The sequence below is a fragment of the Hydra vulgaris genome, chromosome 01, assembly GCF_038396675.1.
Source record: "Hydra vulgaris chromosome 01, alternate assembly HydraT2T_AEP".
Classification (NCBI taxonomy): domain Eukaryota; kingdom Metazoa; phylum Cnidaria; class Hydrozoa; order Anthoathecata; family Hydridae; genus Hydra; species Hydra vulgaris.
Genome location: NC_088920.1, coordinates 4,751,675 through 4,766,751, shown reverse-complemented (window position 1 = coordinate 4,766,751; position 15,077 = coordinate 4,751,675). Strand labels below are relative to the sequence as shown.

At 28.7% G+C, this 15,077-nt stretch overlaps 1 protein-coding gene across 5 annotated transcripts in view; it reads left to right on the top strand.

Moving 5' to 3' along the window:
• The first annotated feature begins 998 nt into the window (after positions 1-998).
• The window catches only part of LOC136075045 (NACHT, LRR and PYD domains-containing protein 6-like), a 53,056-nt gene continuing 38,977 nt past the window's right edge, over positions 999-15,077 (top strand). For 2 of the 5 annotated variants that reach the window (XM_065787267.1, XM_065787268.1), the window contains exons 1-2: positions 999-1,162; positions 13,280-13,333. In XM_065787267.1, coding sequence (XP_065643339.1) covers positions 1,138-1,162; positions 13,280-13,333 — 79 coding nt within the window. In that variant the 5' untranslated portion in view covers positions 999-1,137. The remainder of the gene's footprint in view (positions 1,163-13,279; positions 13,334-15,077) is intronic. The other 3 variants (XM_065787269.1, XM_065787271.1, XM_065787270.1) reach the window with 3 other exon arrangements.

Genomic DNA, 15,077 nt, shown 5'->3' with positions numbered 1-15,077 from the left:
ATTTATTATACATTATTTATTAGTATTTAGTTTTAACAAGAAAAATTATTAGCGAGTTTTTAAAACCCAATGCTTTTATACGTTATTAAAACACAAATTTCTCAATAAATTTTTTCTGATATAACTATTTTACTTTACTAACTTTCGGCTGTATGCTTGTGTAAAATAACAAAACAAAAAATTCAGGAAGAGGCGGGTCTCAAACCTTGCGTTCACGAAGTCAACGCCTTATCCATATAAGTCAAACACGCGTTCAAGTATGCGAACAATTGGATGATTTTGCACCAAATCATCCTATACAACAAATATGTTGAAATGAGATAATTTGACGCAAAGTTTTGACTTATTTGACGAAGATGTTGAAATGAGATAATTTGACGTAAAAGTCTTTAACAAAAGCTCCTAAACCAAAAAAATTAAAAGTAATTGGAGTTCAGTGCACTTGAAAATTTTAATTATAGTATTTTGGTGTTTGCAAAGTAACACTACATAAATCATTTTTTAATATAGAGTAAATTTTTTCAACTTTGATGTATAGACTGGTTTGGCGCTTAACCATACGATTAATATACTTATTTTTAAAATTCTTCTTATTCTTTCGATACAAATAATAAACTCAATTAAAATTAACTAAATTAATTGACTTGTTGCAAAACTAATTATTTAAATTGTATTGTCATTAAGAAAGAGCATGTATGCAAAATTTGAATAAAATCTATTATCAGGAAGTGACTTAAAAATTGATTGCAAGATTTGATGCTCATAGACAAACAAAAAGACGACGAGTAATAAGCCTTGGGAAAAATAGGTCAGTTGAAAGTCCGTGTGTCCTCTAGATAAGATTGTGTCCGTGTGTCCTCTATATTATATTGACGCCATTTATTTTGAGTACATTTAAATGTGCGCTCGCATTCAAAATGTCAACATTGCAAAATGAAAAGTAAACATTTGTTAATGCCATGTGATATTTTGTCAATAAGTTTTATGGCTTTTAGAACGTCTTAGTTTCTTGTTCTTACAACTGAGTACAGTAGTTAGTAATGTTCTTTTATGTCATGTAATGTGTTAAAATATAACTACCATCGATTTCAAAATGGAATGGAGTAATTGTTACCATAAATGCAATAGTTATATTTAATGTTTAATGTTCCAAGTGTTTTAGGTACTACATATATTTTTTTATTTTAATCTTTATCATGTGATTGTATTTTTTAAAATTTGATAAATTTGTTGAGTTTAAAGTAACTCACTTTTCCAAAAAATTAAGAAGATATATAGCACATGATGGCTTGAACATCAATCCCATGTAATCATACTGTAATTAAGCAGTATGTGTTCATACTGTAATCATTCTGTAATATATTCATACTGTAATTCATATTGCACTCATGTATTTGCATTAAAAATAAAACTTTAATATACTTAATAAAAAGTCTAACTTTTTATTAAAAAAAGTTACACTTTTTATTATTAAAAAAATACGTGGTCAAAACAAGTTTGGTTGTATCACCAAGTCCACCTCCTATCTTTTTTTTTTTCAATACTAGGTGTGACAAAAAAAAAAAGAAAGAAAAAGAATGATTAATGTAATGTAAAAAAACAAATATGAAAGTATGAAAATACATTCATTTTTGTTTATACTCAGTAAATGTAATCATATTTAGCATGAATACATTCATATCATTCATATAATATAGTAATTCTTATTTTTTCTTTGTTTAAAGTTTTTTTTTTATTATTTTTGTTATAAAGTATACATTCAACGCAGATAAAAATAACAATCATTTATTCATATTTATATCATATTACTTTGTAATATGATAACACATTTTATCTTATCATAATACAAAGTAATGCGATAAGATAAAATGTGTGCCTATCATTTTTTAGATGTGTCAAGTTTAATATTTGCTTGACACAGTTCTAAGATTTGACTCAAGCAGATTTAAGATAACTCAAACAGCTTTAGAAAAGAAAATTTATATTTCTTTGTTTTTGGTTTATCTAAATCTTGATAACTTAGTAACAGCCCTTAGTTTGTATTAATTATCGTCACCTTATTAAATAAGGTCTTTTGTTTGTATGTGTAACATTTTAAATATTAAGCTTAAAATATATTAAAAAAGTTCTTTTTATTTACCTTATTTTAAAATTTTTTACTATTTAAAATAAATATTATAAGTCACTATCAAGTGGTTGCTATAGTTATTGTATTTTTATATTTAATAAGTTGTTTATGAGTAATAGTTTCCATTGTTTAATTTTTTCTGTTTAGTAGATCACAGTTAAAATTTTGTAACGTAAGTATTTTGAAAGATATCCATTGAACATAATTGTATAATCAATCTTTGTAGGTTCGTAAATTATAGTGTTGACATATAGTCTAATTTTTAAACAGCATTGAATCTTTTTAAAAACCAAAAATAAAATGTTAAAAAGTATGACATTTGATTTATAAAATCCGGAAATGAAATTTCATTGAATGACCTCTTAGACTTTGGGAAGAAGCTTTATGAAGCTCTTTATACCACGATATTTTATCAATTCCAGTTGTTATTTTAAAAAACTCAATAAGATCACCACTTGTATGTCTTGTTTCAAGAGTTTTTTCCAGAGATTTCTTGGATTATGACAAACAAAACAAAAGAGAGAAAACTTTTAAAATATTTAATCATAATCTAGAAAAATACTAAAGATAGAATTCTAGAAAAGCATAATTTACAGATAGTAACTACAGATACATAAAACTACAGATAGAATACTAGAAAAGCGTAATTTAAAAAAATACTACTGTTAGAATTTTTTAATACTATTATTTTTGTTTGTTGGGTGTTAGCAAAAAGTTCATTAAATAAAGAAGTTTTTAAGAAAACTTCTTAAAAATAAAGTTGTCCTGTAAAATCAAAATGTAAAAATAGTGTTCAAATTTATATTGCCTACAAAATACTTAATTAAAAAAATTAAATTAATTAAATTAATTAATAATAAAAAATAAGAAATATAAATTTCTTGAAAGAAGTTACAAGTTTAGAGTTAGCACATTTGAAACATAAAAATTTTGATTTGAAAAAAAAGTTGAAATAAAACTTTGAAGAATGCTTTTACTTCTTTTTGTTTTTTAAAATAAATTTGTAATTTATAATATAAGTGATTTTATAATTTACTTTTTATTATGTGTATCAAATTTTAAAAAATATAGGTATTTTTGGTATAATAAGGTGATAGAATAAAAAGAATTTTTGCCAACTCTAAAAACCCGCCAAATCTACAAACAAACTAATTATGTTAATTCGAAAAATAAGCAAAATAAAGTTCTAGAGTATTCTATTAAAATGTTTTAAAAATTGTATTAATCAAGATATGATAAGTTTCTAGCATAAATTGTTTCAAGAATATATTATCAAACAAACTATAATTTTGTGCCTCATTCTCAGAGCCACTTCTGCGAAGCTGTAAATCTTTTAAACTATTATTATTTGTTTACAAAAATAAATGTTTTTAATTGTCAAAATTTTGAAAGTTTATTATATATAATAGATTTTATTAGTATAGTCTTATTTTTTCTTTAAAAAGTATGTTTTTATTATGTAAATGTAATTCTTGTTTTTTTTTCCAATGCAACTTTATAAATTATTTTGTAAACAAAAAGACTTTCAACAATATTGTGTTTTCAATGAAATTATTAATAATCATCAAAGTTAATAAAACTAATTATGAAATAAACATACAAGAAGTTTCTGGTTACCAAACACAAACATGCAAAGTAACTTGTGGATGAACAAGCACCGCACCTGAGGTCATGGTAGAACACAAATTTATAATATATATATATATATAAATATATATATATATATATATATATATATATATATATATATATATATATATATATATATATATATATATATATATATATATATATATATATATATATATATAAGTGCTACTGGTAACATGTAACCCAGTACAATCTGCTTCATGTCCTGCTGCCTTGTAGGACTAGCCTTTTTAGGCAAAGGCTAGGAGATGCCAACTCCCATTTAAAACACCCCCTGCCTTGGGGCTCTTGGTTGAGTAAAGGCTAGAGATAGTGTCTCGATAAAAATACTCATTTGGGCAGATGTTAAATGCACCCGGCTACTGTCTTGTAGAAGGCCTCCTAGGCAAAGACTTAAGGGGTAAACATATTCTATCTGTTGACCAGCTTCACACCTCTTCTTCATCTATTAGGCTGGCGCAGATGTATCTTTAATACATTGTTTCCAGTTTAGGATGTTGAATGCTGGATCTTCTTGACTCAATGCATGGGTTTTGCTTGTGTCTCTGTTTTTATGACTAGGCAACTCATTCTTTTATCTCCTAATGAGGGTACAACTCTAAAACTCAGTTTTATGGTTCTGAGGCCGGCTGGTAGTCAGGTTTCCCGAACTCTGTGGTAGCTCTCAGAGAGGCTGATTCCATCAACAGCTGAAAAATATCAAAGTATTAACAGTGCCATGTTGCGCATGGATGGTGTTCCTGTTTGTACTTTGGGTGTGCATTGCGGAGGCCACATTTGGAGCCCTTTGTTATGGGTTAGGGTTTATTAGTAGTAATGAGGCAATTGCTTGGGCTATTAAACAGTGTTCTGAGTACTATCTATGCTTTGATTCAAGTTCTTCAATCTAACTTAAAATTGAAGTACCAAAAACTATAAAACACAAAAAAAAAAAACCATCATCATCACCAAGTTCTCTAAACCTATCATTCACTAATATTCGTGGTCTTCGAAGTAACTTTTCTTCTGTTGAGTCTTATCTCTTGCAAAGTTCACCAGACCTACTTGCTCTTTGTGAGACTAATTTGAGTTCGGCTGTCCCATCTTGTGATCTTTGTGTTGATGGTTATCTTCCTTTAATTCATAAAGACTCCAATAGCCTCGGCATTTACATTCGTAAGAATTCACCCATTTGTCGTGAAACTTGGTTTGAATCCACAAACTATTCTTTCATGTGCTTCCGTTTAGCACCACTTCACTCTATTGCCTTTCTCTTTGTTCTATATTGCTCTCCTTCATCTCAAGACTGCACTCTTTTTGACATTATTTCTGATCATATTGACCAAGCCCTCTCTCTTTAACCATCAGCTAATATAGTTGTTGTTGGTGACTTTAATGCTCACCACTCTGAATGGCTTAGCTCTAGTGTCATTGACTCTGCAGGCATTAAAGCCCTCAACTTTTGCCTTTCTCAATCCCTAACTCAAATAGTCGACTTTCCAACTCGCTTTCCTGACAACCCGAATCATTTACCTTCTCTACTCGACTTATGTCTTGTTTCTGATCCTAGCCAGTGCTCAATTTCTCCACATTCACCCTTCGGTTTTTCTGATCACAGTTTGATCTCTCTAAAACTAATATCTCATTCTTCTTCATCACCTGAATCCCCCTATTATCGAACCACTTACAACTACAGTAAAGCTGGCTGGGATTCTATCTGTGATTTTCTTTGTGATGGCCCTTGGGTAGAAATCTTTTGTCTTCCTGTCGACAAATGTGCTTTTTACATAACTTCGTGGATTCAGGCTGGCATGGAATCTTTTATTCCCTCTCGACGATTCCAAGTCAAGCCTCACTCTCCGCCATGGTTTTCCTCAAACTGTGCTGCTGCAATTGCCAATCGAAACCGTTACTTCCATATTTATCAGCAAAACAATTCTCCAGAAAACAGACGTCTGTTTATTACTGCAAGAAACAATTGTAAAAAGGTTTTGTCTAACGCCAAAACCCGCTATTTTCAGGTCTTGAAATCTCGCATCTCATCTCAAAAATTAGGCTCTCGTAACTTCTGAAGAATTTTTAATAATATCAATAATAAAGGCAAATCTATAATTGCACCTCTCTTGCATGGTTCAGACTTTGTCACCTCACCTAAAGACAAAGCCGAATTGTTTGCTAAAAACTTTTTATCAATATCATCTCTTGATTCCACTAGTTGCGTTCTACCTGATAATGCCAACAAACAGGTTGATCCATTTGCTTGACATTCATATCACTCCAGCTTCTGTATCTAAAGTGATATCCTGTCTAGACTCTTCTACAGCTTGTGGCCCTGACAAAATACCTGTTATTGTCTTGCAGAAGTGTTATCCGGATCTGTCGTCTATACTCTCAAAACTATTTAACAAGTGCTTATCAGAGTCTTGTTTTCCAGCCTGCTGGAAAGCGGCATCTGTTATCCCTATTTTCAAAAATTCTGGAGAGCGATCTGATTCATCTAACTACCGTCCCATAAGTCTTCTTCCTTTCATAAGCAAGGTTTTTGAATCTTTAATTAACAAACACTTAATTTCTCATCTTGGATCTAATAACTTACTTTCTGACCATCAAAATGGATTTCGATCTTCTCGTTCTACAGCTGATTTGCTAACAGTAATAACTGACAGGTTTTATTGTGCATTAGATGAAGGTGGAGAGGTTAAGGCCATCGCTCTTGACATTTCAAAAGCTTTTGATAAAGTTTGGCATGCTAGTCTTCTCCATTAGCTTTCTTCTTATGGTGTATCTGGCAACATCTTTAAGATTATTGAATCCTTCCTTTCCAATCGTAGCATAAAAGTTGTCCTTGATGGACAACACTATTCTTTTTATTCTGTAACTTCAGGGGATCCTCAAGGTTCTATCTTTGGCCCTATACTCTTTTTAATTTACATTAACGATCTTCCAGATATTCTCACATCTAAGATGGCATTGTTTGCTAATGATACTACCATTTATTCTTGTCGTGATAACCAACCAACACCCTCTGATTGCTTGGAGGGGGCATTTGAGCTTGAAAAGAATCTCACTTCTGCTACAGCATGGGGCTCACAGTGGCTGGTAAACTTTAATTCAGATAAAACTCAATTTTTTTCAGCCAATCCTTATCGCAATAATTTAGATCTTCCTATATTTATGAACGGTGATGTACTCTATGAGACATCTACCCTACATCTTCTAGGATTAACTCTTACTTCCAATCTTTCCTGGAAACCATACATCAAATCAGTTGCAAAATTAGCATCTGCTAAGGTTGCATCTCTTTATCGAGCTCGTCACTTTCTTACTTCGGATTCTATTCTCTATCTCTATAAATCTCAAATCCGGCCTTGTATGGAATAATGTTGCCATATCTGGGGCGGATCTTCTAATAATGCCCTTTCTCTTTTAGACAAGGTGCAAAAACGCTTTGTAAACATACTTGGACCTGCTCTTTCAGCCAACCTCCAACCATTATCACATTGTCGTAATGTTGCTTCTCTTTCTCTTTTCTACAAAAACTATTATGGGCACTGCTCTAAAGTATTAGCGTCTCTTGTGCCATCTATTAAAATTCATTCTCGTGTTACTCCTCATTCAATTAAGTCTCATTCTTTTTCTGTGACTGTTCCTAAGTGCTCCAAAAAATTCGTCTAGTTTTTTTCCTCGAACTTTAGTTCTTTGGAATTCGCTTCCTTCATCTTGCTTTCCTGATTCATATAATTTGCAATCTTTTAAGTAGTTCGTCAATCGTTATTTTGCTCTACAATCTTCATCTTTTCTCTTTCAGTAACTTCCAACTTTAATTAGTGGCTGCTTGCAGCCTTGTTGGAAGCAAAGATGTTTAAAATATATATATATATATATATATATATATATATATATACATATATATATATATATATATATATATATATATATATATAGAAATATATATATAGAGATATATATATATATATATATATATATATATATATATATATATATGTATATATATGTGTGTGTGTATATGTATAAATGAATATATATGTGTGTGTGAATAAATTTATATATATATATATATATATATATATATATATATATATATAGAAATTATGTTAGTGTATTTTAAAAATAGAGTGATCAATGTTCTTAAAGAACTGAGCAATAATAAATTAGTAAAAAACAATTATCTGACTTTCATCTTCTACTTAAAGTTTCACCCTTGCTGGATTGCTGGATTCCTGATGATCCAGCAATGGTGAAACTTCCAGTAGAAGAAAAAAGTTAGATAAGTGTTTTTTACTATTTTATTATTGCTCTATTCTTTAAGAACATTGAGCACTCTATTTGTAAAATACACTAATGTAATTTACATATATATATATATATATATATATATATATATATATATATATATATATATATATATATATATATATATATATATATATATATATATATATATATATATATATATATATATATATGGAAATTATGTTAGTGTATTTTACAAATAGAGTGCTCAATGTTCTTAAAGAACAGAGCAATAATAAATTAGTAAAAAACAATTATCTGACTTTCATCTTCTACTTAAAGTTTCACCCTTGCTGGATTGCTGGATTCCTGATGATCCAGCAATGGTGAAACTTCCAGTAGAAGATAAAAGTTGGATAAGTTTTTTTTTACTAATTTTTTCACAAAAATTTTTTTCAATTTACACTGTGTTTCATCAATAAAGATTCATTAAAAATGAAAAAAAAAATTTTTTAATCGAAATACAGTTAAAGTTTGCTACAGTTGCACAAAAAGTATGGAAAGAATTATATAAGGTCACAATAATGCTTTGTTAAACAAAAAAGAAATCCTAAATGAAAAAACTACAGAAAATTGTAATTGTAAACAAAAAAACAATTGTCCAATGAGTGGAAGTTGTTTATCAAAAAATGTGGTATATAAATGTGTTGTTTCCTCTAAGAATGTACCTGATAAACAATATATGGGCTTAACAGAAGGTTAATGGAAAAAACGTTTTGCAATCAAAGCAATCTTTCAAAAATAAAAAGTATTTAAAAGATACGATGCTATCAAAATATATATGGGAATTAAAAGTAAAAAATATTGAGAAATAAAGATTTTATCTGAATTGGTCCGTCCTTAAAACAGCGCCTGCATATAACAATATTTCTAAAAAATGCATACTATGCCTACAAGAAAAATTTGAAATAATTACACATGCAAATCAAGAATGCTTATTAAACAAATAATTGGAATTATTTTCTAAATGTAGGCATGAAAATAAGTTTCTCCTTAAAAACTATAAAAATAAATGAGTTTAAATAATATTTACATTAAATACCCTTTTTTAAAAAAACATTTCAAAAAAAGCATAAGTAATCATTTCTAAAGAATTCTTTTTATAATAGTGTAATTTAATTTTTGTATAAATTGAATTTTATTAATTTGATCATTCATTTCTGATGAATCTTTGTAGATGAATCACAGGTTAAATTGAAAAAAGTTTTTGTTAAGTGATTTTCTACTAATATATATATATATATATATATATATATATATATATATATATATATATATATATATATATATATATATATATATATATATATATATATATATATATATATATATATATATATATATATATATATATATATATATATATATATTATGTACTCTCGGGTACTTAATAGAAGTAGTTGGGAATCTTTGTTGATGAATCACAGTTTAAATTGAAAAAAGTTTTTGTTAAGTGATTTTCTACTAATATATATATATATATATATATATATATATATATATATATATATATATATATATATATATATATATATATATATATATCTATTATGTACTCTCGGGTACTTAATAGAAGTAGTTGGGACTGATGTTTATTAATTAATTTTAAGAAAATTTTCTCGTCCACCATATGCTCATTAGGCCACTCCTTCAAGCCCATTTTTTTACTTGTTATCAACAAAAAAATTATTTCTTAAATCTAAAAATAAAACTCAAGTGAAAATCGTCCTTAAAAGTTAAAAAACAAACTAGTAACTAATAAATATTGAAACTTTCAGTGTAATTTCGGATTCCTTTTCCTCTCCCCTTCCCCTCATTCTAACTCATTATACTTAAACTTAAAGTTACTTTTTTATGTTTTAAATACTGATTAGAATTAAAAAGCCTCCTTACTAAACATCATTAGCGGTGCTTCACAATTCCCCGGTATTGCAAAGCACTGCTTCACAATACCCCGGTATTGCAAAGCACTGCTTCACAATACCCCGGTATTGCAAAGCACTGCTTCACAATACCCCGGTATTGCAAAGCACTGCTTCACAATACCCCGGTATTGCAAAGCACTGCTTCACAATACCCCGGTATTTCAAAGCACTGCTTCACAATACCCCGGTATTTCAAAGCACTGCTTCACAATACCCCGGTATTTCAAAGCACTGCTTCACAATACCCCGGTATTTCAAAGCACTGCTTCACAATACCCCGGTATTTCAAAGCACTGCTTCACAATACCCCGGTATTTCAAAGCACTGCTTCACAATACCCCGGTATTTCAAAGCACTGCTTCACAATACCCCGGTATTTCAAAGCACTGCTTCACAATACCCCGGTATTTCAAAGCACTGCTTCACAATACCCCGGTATTTCAAAGCACTGCTTCACAATACCCCGGTATTTCAAAGCACTGCTTCACAATACCCCGGTATTTCAAAGCACTGCTTCACAATACCCCGGTATTTCAAAGCTCTGCTTCACAATACCCCGGTATTTCAAAGCACTGCTTCACAATACCCCGGTATTTCAAAGCACTGCTTCACAATACCCCGGTATTTCAAAGCACTGCTTCACAATACCCCGGTATTTCAAAGCACTGCTTCACAATACCCCGGTATTTCAAAGCACTGCTTCACAATACCCCGGTATTTCAAAGCACTGCTTCACAATACCCCGGTATTTCAAAGCACTGCTTCACAATACCCCGGTATTTCAAAGCACTGCTTCACAATACCCCGGTATTTCAAAGCACTGCTTCACAATACCCCGGTATTTCAAAGCACTGCTTCACAATACCCCGGTATTTCAAAGCACTGCTTCACAATACCCCGGTATTTCAAAGCACTGCTTCACAATACCCCGGTATTTCAAAGCACTGCTTCACAATACCCCGGTATTTCAAAGCACTGCTTCACAATACCCCGGTATTTCAAAGCACTGCTTCACAATACCCCGGTATTTCAAAGCACTGCTTCACAATACCCCGGTATTTCAAAGCACTGCTTCACAATACCGCTATTTCTAGTTAGTACAATCTGATTCCTCTTTTAAAGTATTTTTAACCTTTTTAGTTGATTTCTATCTAGTTAGTTTAATTTCTACTGTAAAACAATGATTTAATTATTTCATTTGTTCATCTTACTAAGAAGAGTTGTTTCAAATATGCTAAACTTTTCAAACTACACAAAGCATAAAATAATTATTAAAAATATTAAATTTTTATTTATAAAATAATTTAGCGTCAGTAAAAATAAACTAGCGTTAGTTTTATTAGAATCATGTTGTACTTTTCGTGGTCGGGGCTATTTTTATTTTTGAGGCCTTTTTCTATGTGCCACAGCGTAAAAATGACTTAAAAAAAGGTCTTCTTGACTGTTTTGGGGCCCCTAACATTGGGAATGGGGGGCTGGGGCCGTAGCCCCCTCTAACCCCAACCCTCCTTAACCCAGCACTAGAAATAAGAGACAAGTATATAAATAAAAACTATATATATTACTCTTTGATAAATAAAAGAACATTTGTTTCCTTATTAAGCACATTATATACAAAGTGTTGCTTAATTTTGCAAAAAAATTATAAAAGAGCGATGTTTTGAAAATATTTGTTCTAAACATAATTTATTTTGCTTTAATTTTTTTCGTGTTAAAAGTTCTTTTCTTTTTCTAGTTTATTTTTTTGTAAATATCTCTCGTCGGTCTAATCAATCTTTATTGCGCTTTTTTTTTCTCAAAGTGATTAAAAAATCTGGCCAGTTTTTCGCAACTAAATATTACTTTCGTGGTCAGTAATTGAGAGCAATCGCTTCCGCTTCCCGACCAAGTCTTGTTATACCATCTGATACAGGCTTTTTTAAGTACCAGTATTGAGCCAACACAATACCAGTATTTCCATATTGTGTTGGCTCAAATAGTATAATGAAAAAATATATTTCAGGGCTTGTGTAGGATCACTTTCTTAACGTAAAACACAAAATGGAATTTTTTTTTTTTTTTTTATTTAATATTTGTAATCAGAATATAAAATCATGAGTTTAGGAAGGAGTAAATAATAAGATGTTTGATTGATTTTTTATAAAAATTTATTGATGAAAATTTCTAGTTAAAGATAAAACTTGTTTAATTTAAAAGTAAAACTCTTTAATCATTCTATTAGCAAAGCAGGGTGTAAACATTTTTGCGCATAATTTTTATTTGTTTTTACGATTAGAAGCCAATACTTATAGCAATATGCATAGTATTTTGATTTTCTTAAAGAACAAAAAAAAGATTTTTGATCTGATTATCTGATTTTTATACTTCCCAACTTCTTGTTTTTTGTTTGTGCCAGATCGCTATTTTTTTAAACTATTATTAGTAAAAAAAAGCGCAACCAACCAAAAATAGAAGTGCCTCATAAGTTCTTATAATAGAGTTAAAGAATAAATTCGTGGCTAAAAGTTTTTGCTTTTGTTGTTTTAATATGTATTTAAAACGCCATTTACTTAATATTTACGATTGACAGTTTTTATAAATCTTGATAATTTTTTGATAAATAATATAATTTTTTAATTTTTTTTGGAAAATCAATTTATTTTTTATTATTTCTTATTTAAATAACGAATTTAAATAAGAATTTTACAGTAAACACTTATAATAAACTGAAATCTATTTTTTTGTGTATTTAACTTTTGACTTTTGAGTATAGACATAAATTTGTATACAAAAGCTCTTCTTAAAAAAAATTATGTTGTAAAAATGATCTGAGACCAATTTTTTTTGTATATTTTATTTTCAACATAGGTGATACAAGAAATTTAGTGTGTACAAAACCATTTTTTTTGTAAAAAAAGTTTTTTTGTATGATTCTGGAATCCCTAATAAGCATTTAATACTGGTAAATCTCAGTGAAAAGTTAACCATAAACAAAGTTTTTGATATATGACTATATATAATACTTATTTAACAGATTATTATAAAATCAAGTTTAGTTATAAACATCGAGAGAAGTTAAAAAACACATTCTAAAAGTAAAAAAGTAAAATAACATATTCTAAAAGTAACTAAAACAGCAATTTTAAAAGTAATTAAAAATAGAACTATTTACCTTACTATGGGCCTTTTTCATCTTACTATGGGCCTGAATATATTAACTTTATATATTTTTTCATAAAGATATTTTCTTGGTATAAGCATATTTCTTATCTTTTTATAAATTTGTTGTCTTGACTATTTTAAGGTTTCTACGATAAAATGGAAAATAGTCTATTTAGCAGCTCAGTTGAAAAAGAAGGTTTATGTTTTTTTTAGTTGATTTTTTTATTTGTTTAATAATTTTATTTTGAAACTTAAAATTATAAATCGGCAAACGTTGTAATGGCGAAATCCTAAAAATCAGTTAATATTATTAACACAATTCTATTCAGGAACAGGGGTGGACAAGCTAGTTGCATTTCTTTTTACACTTTGAGCTCTGCATTTTTAGTGACATTTGGTGTAATAAAATTTACATACAAACTATATTTGTAAATAAATCATTAAACTACAAATGAATCAGTGTTTTTTAACAGGGCAAATTTGCTTAAAACATTTTAAACAAATCCACCTTTTTAAAAAACACAGATTCATGTCTGACATAAAGTAGATATTTATCATAAATAAAACCAAGAAACCTTTTGATTGTGAAACCTTTTAGTGTTATAAACTGTTATTGTTTAATGTATAACAATCTTTGAATAGTTTGGCACCAAATGTCCATATGTTATATTTATCTTTGATAGATTGGCACCAAATGTTTATATTTTTTATAAGGTGCATCCGTTTTTTATATAACTACACAATACCATTTCAAATTTATATTACCATTTCAAATTTCAAATTATATAACTAGTTGGTATTAGTGTAGTTATGTAAAGAGTACTTAAAGTTTTACTTTTAATGATTTCAAGATTTTTAGTTGACGATCAAACTATCAGATCTGGTTTCAGATAATTAAACTATGTATGTAAAACATCATTAATATTATGTAACTTTAACTAAAATAATTGATTAAAAGTTTTAAAAATATTGTTATATGGAAATGTTGAAAAACATGTATGTATGTATATATGTATGTATGTATGTATGTATGTATGTATGTATGTATGTATGTATGTATGTATGTATGTATGTATGTATGTATGTATGTATGTATGTATGTATGTAATAGTTCATTTAATACTAGTAGATTACTTGTTATACCAGTAATCTGATACCGAATTACTGGTATAACCAGGCTTTTTTAAGTAGTATTGAGCCAACACAATACCAGTATTTCCGTATTGTATTGGCTCAAATAATATAATGAAAAAATATATGTACAGGGCTTGTTTAGGATCACTTTCTTAACGTAAAACACAAAATGGAATATTTAAAACTACTAGACACAAATAACAACTCTTAATCAGCTTGTAATGAGAATATAAAATCACACTTGCTCATAAGTTTAGGAAGGAGGAAATGATTAGTTGTTTGATTGATTTTTTATAAAAGTTTATTGAGAAAAGTTTTTAGTTTAAGATAAAACTTGTTTATTTTAAAAGTAAATCTCTTTCATCCTTCTATTAACAAAGCAGGTTATGAACAGTTTTGCGAATGATTTTATATTTTTATTTGATTTTTTAAATTAAAGCTAATACTTATAGCAACATGCATAGTATTACGATTTTTTTAAAGAACAACTCTAAAAATTTTTTTTTTTATATTTCAGGCTATCTGAATATTTATATATATTTTGTACCATTTTATTTTGTGTGTGTGTTAAAGGGATCTCCAAGTGCCGAGACAAGTTGTGTTCATAACATTAGAAAATAAGTTTAAAGTTACAACAACTTTCCAAAATAAGTTGTTGAATAAGATAATAACAAAACATTTCTTCCTTCAATTTTTAATGCCATTTTGTTTCTTGCGAAGGAAAGTTCTGGCTCTTTAACTATTTTTATTTTTTAAATGTGTTTAAATGTGTTTAAATGTGTTCACTTGAGTTTGTTATTTTTTAT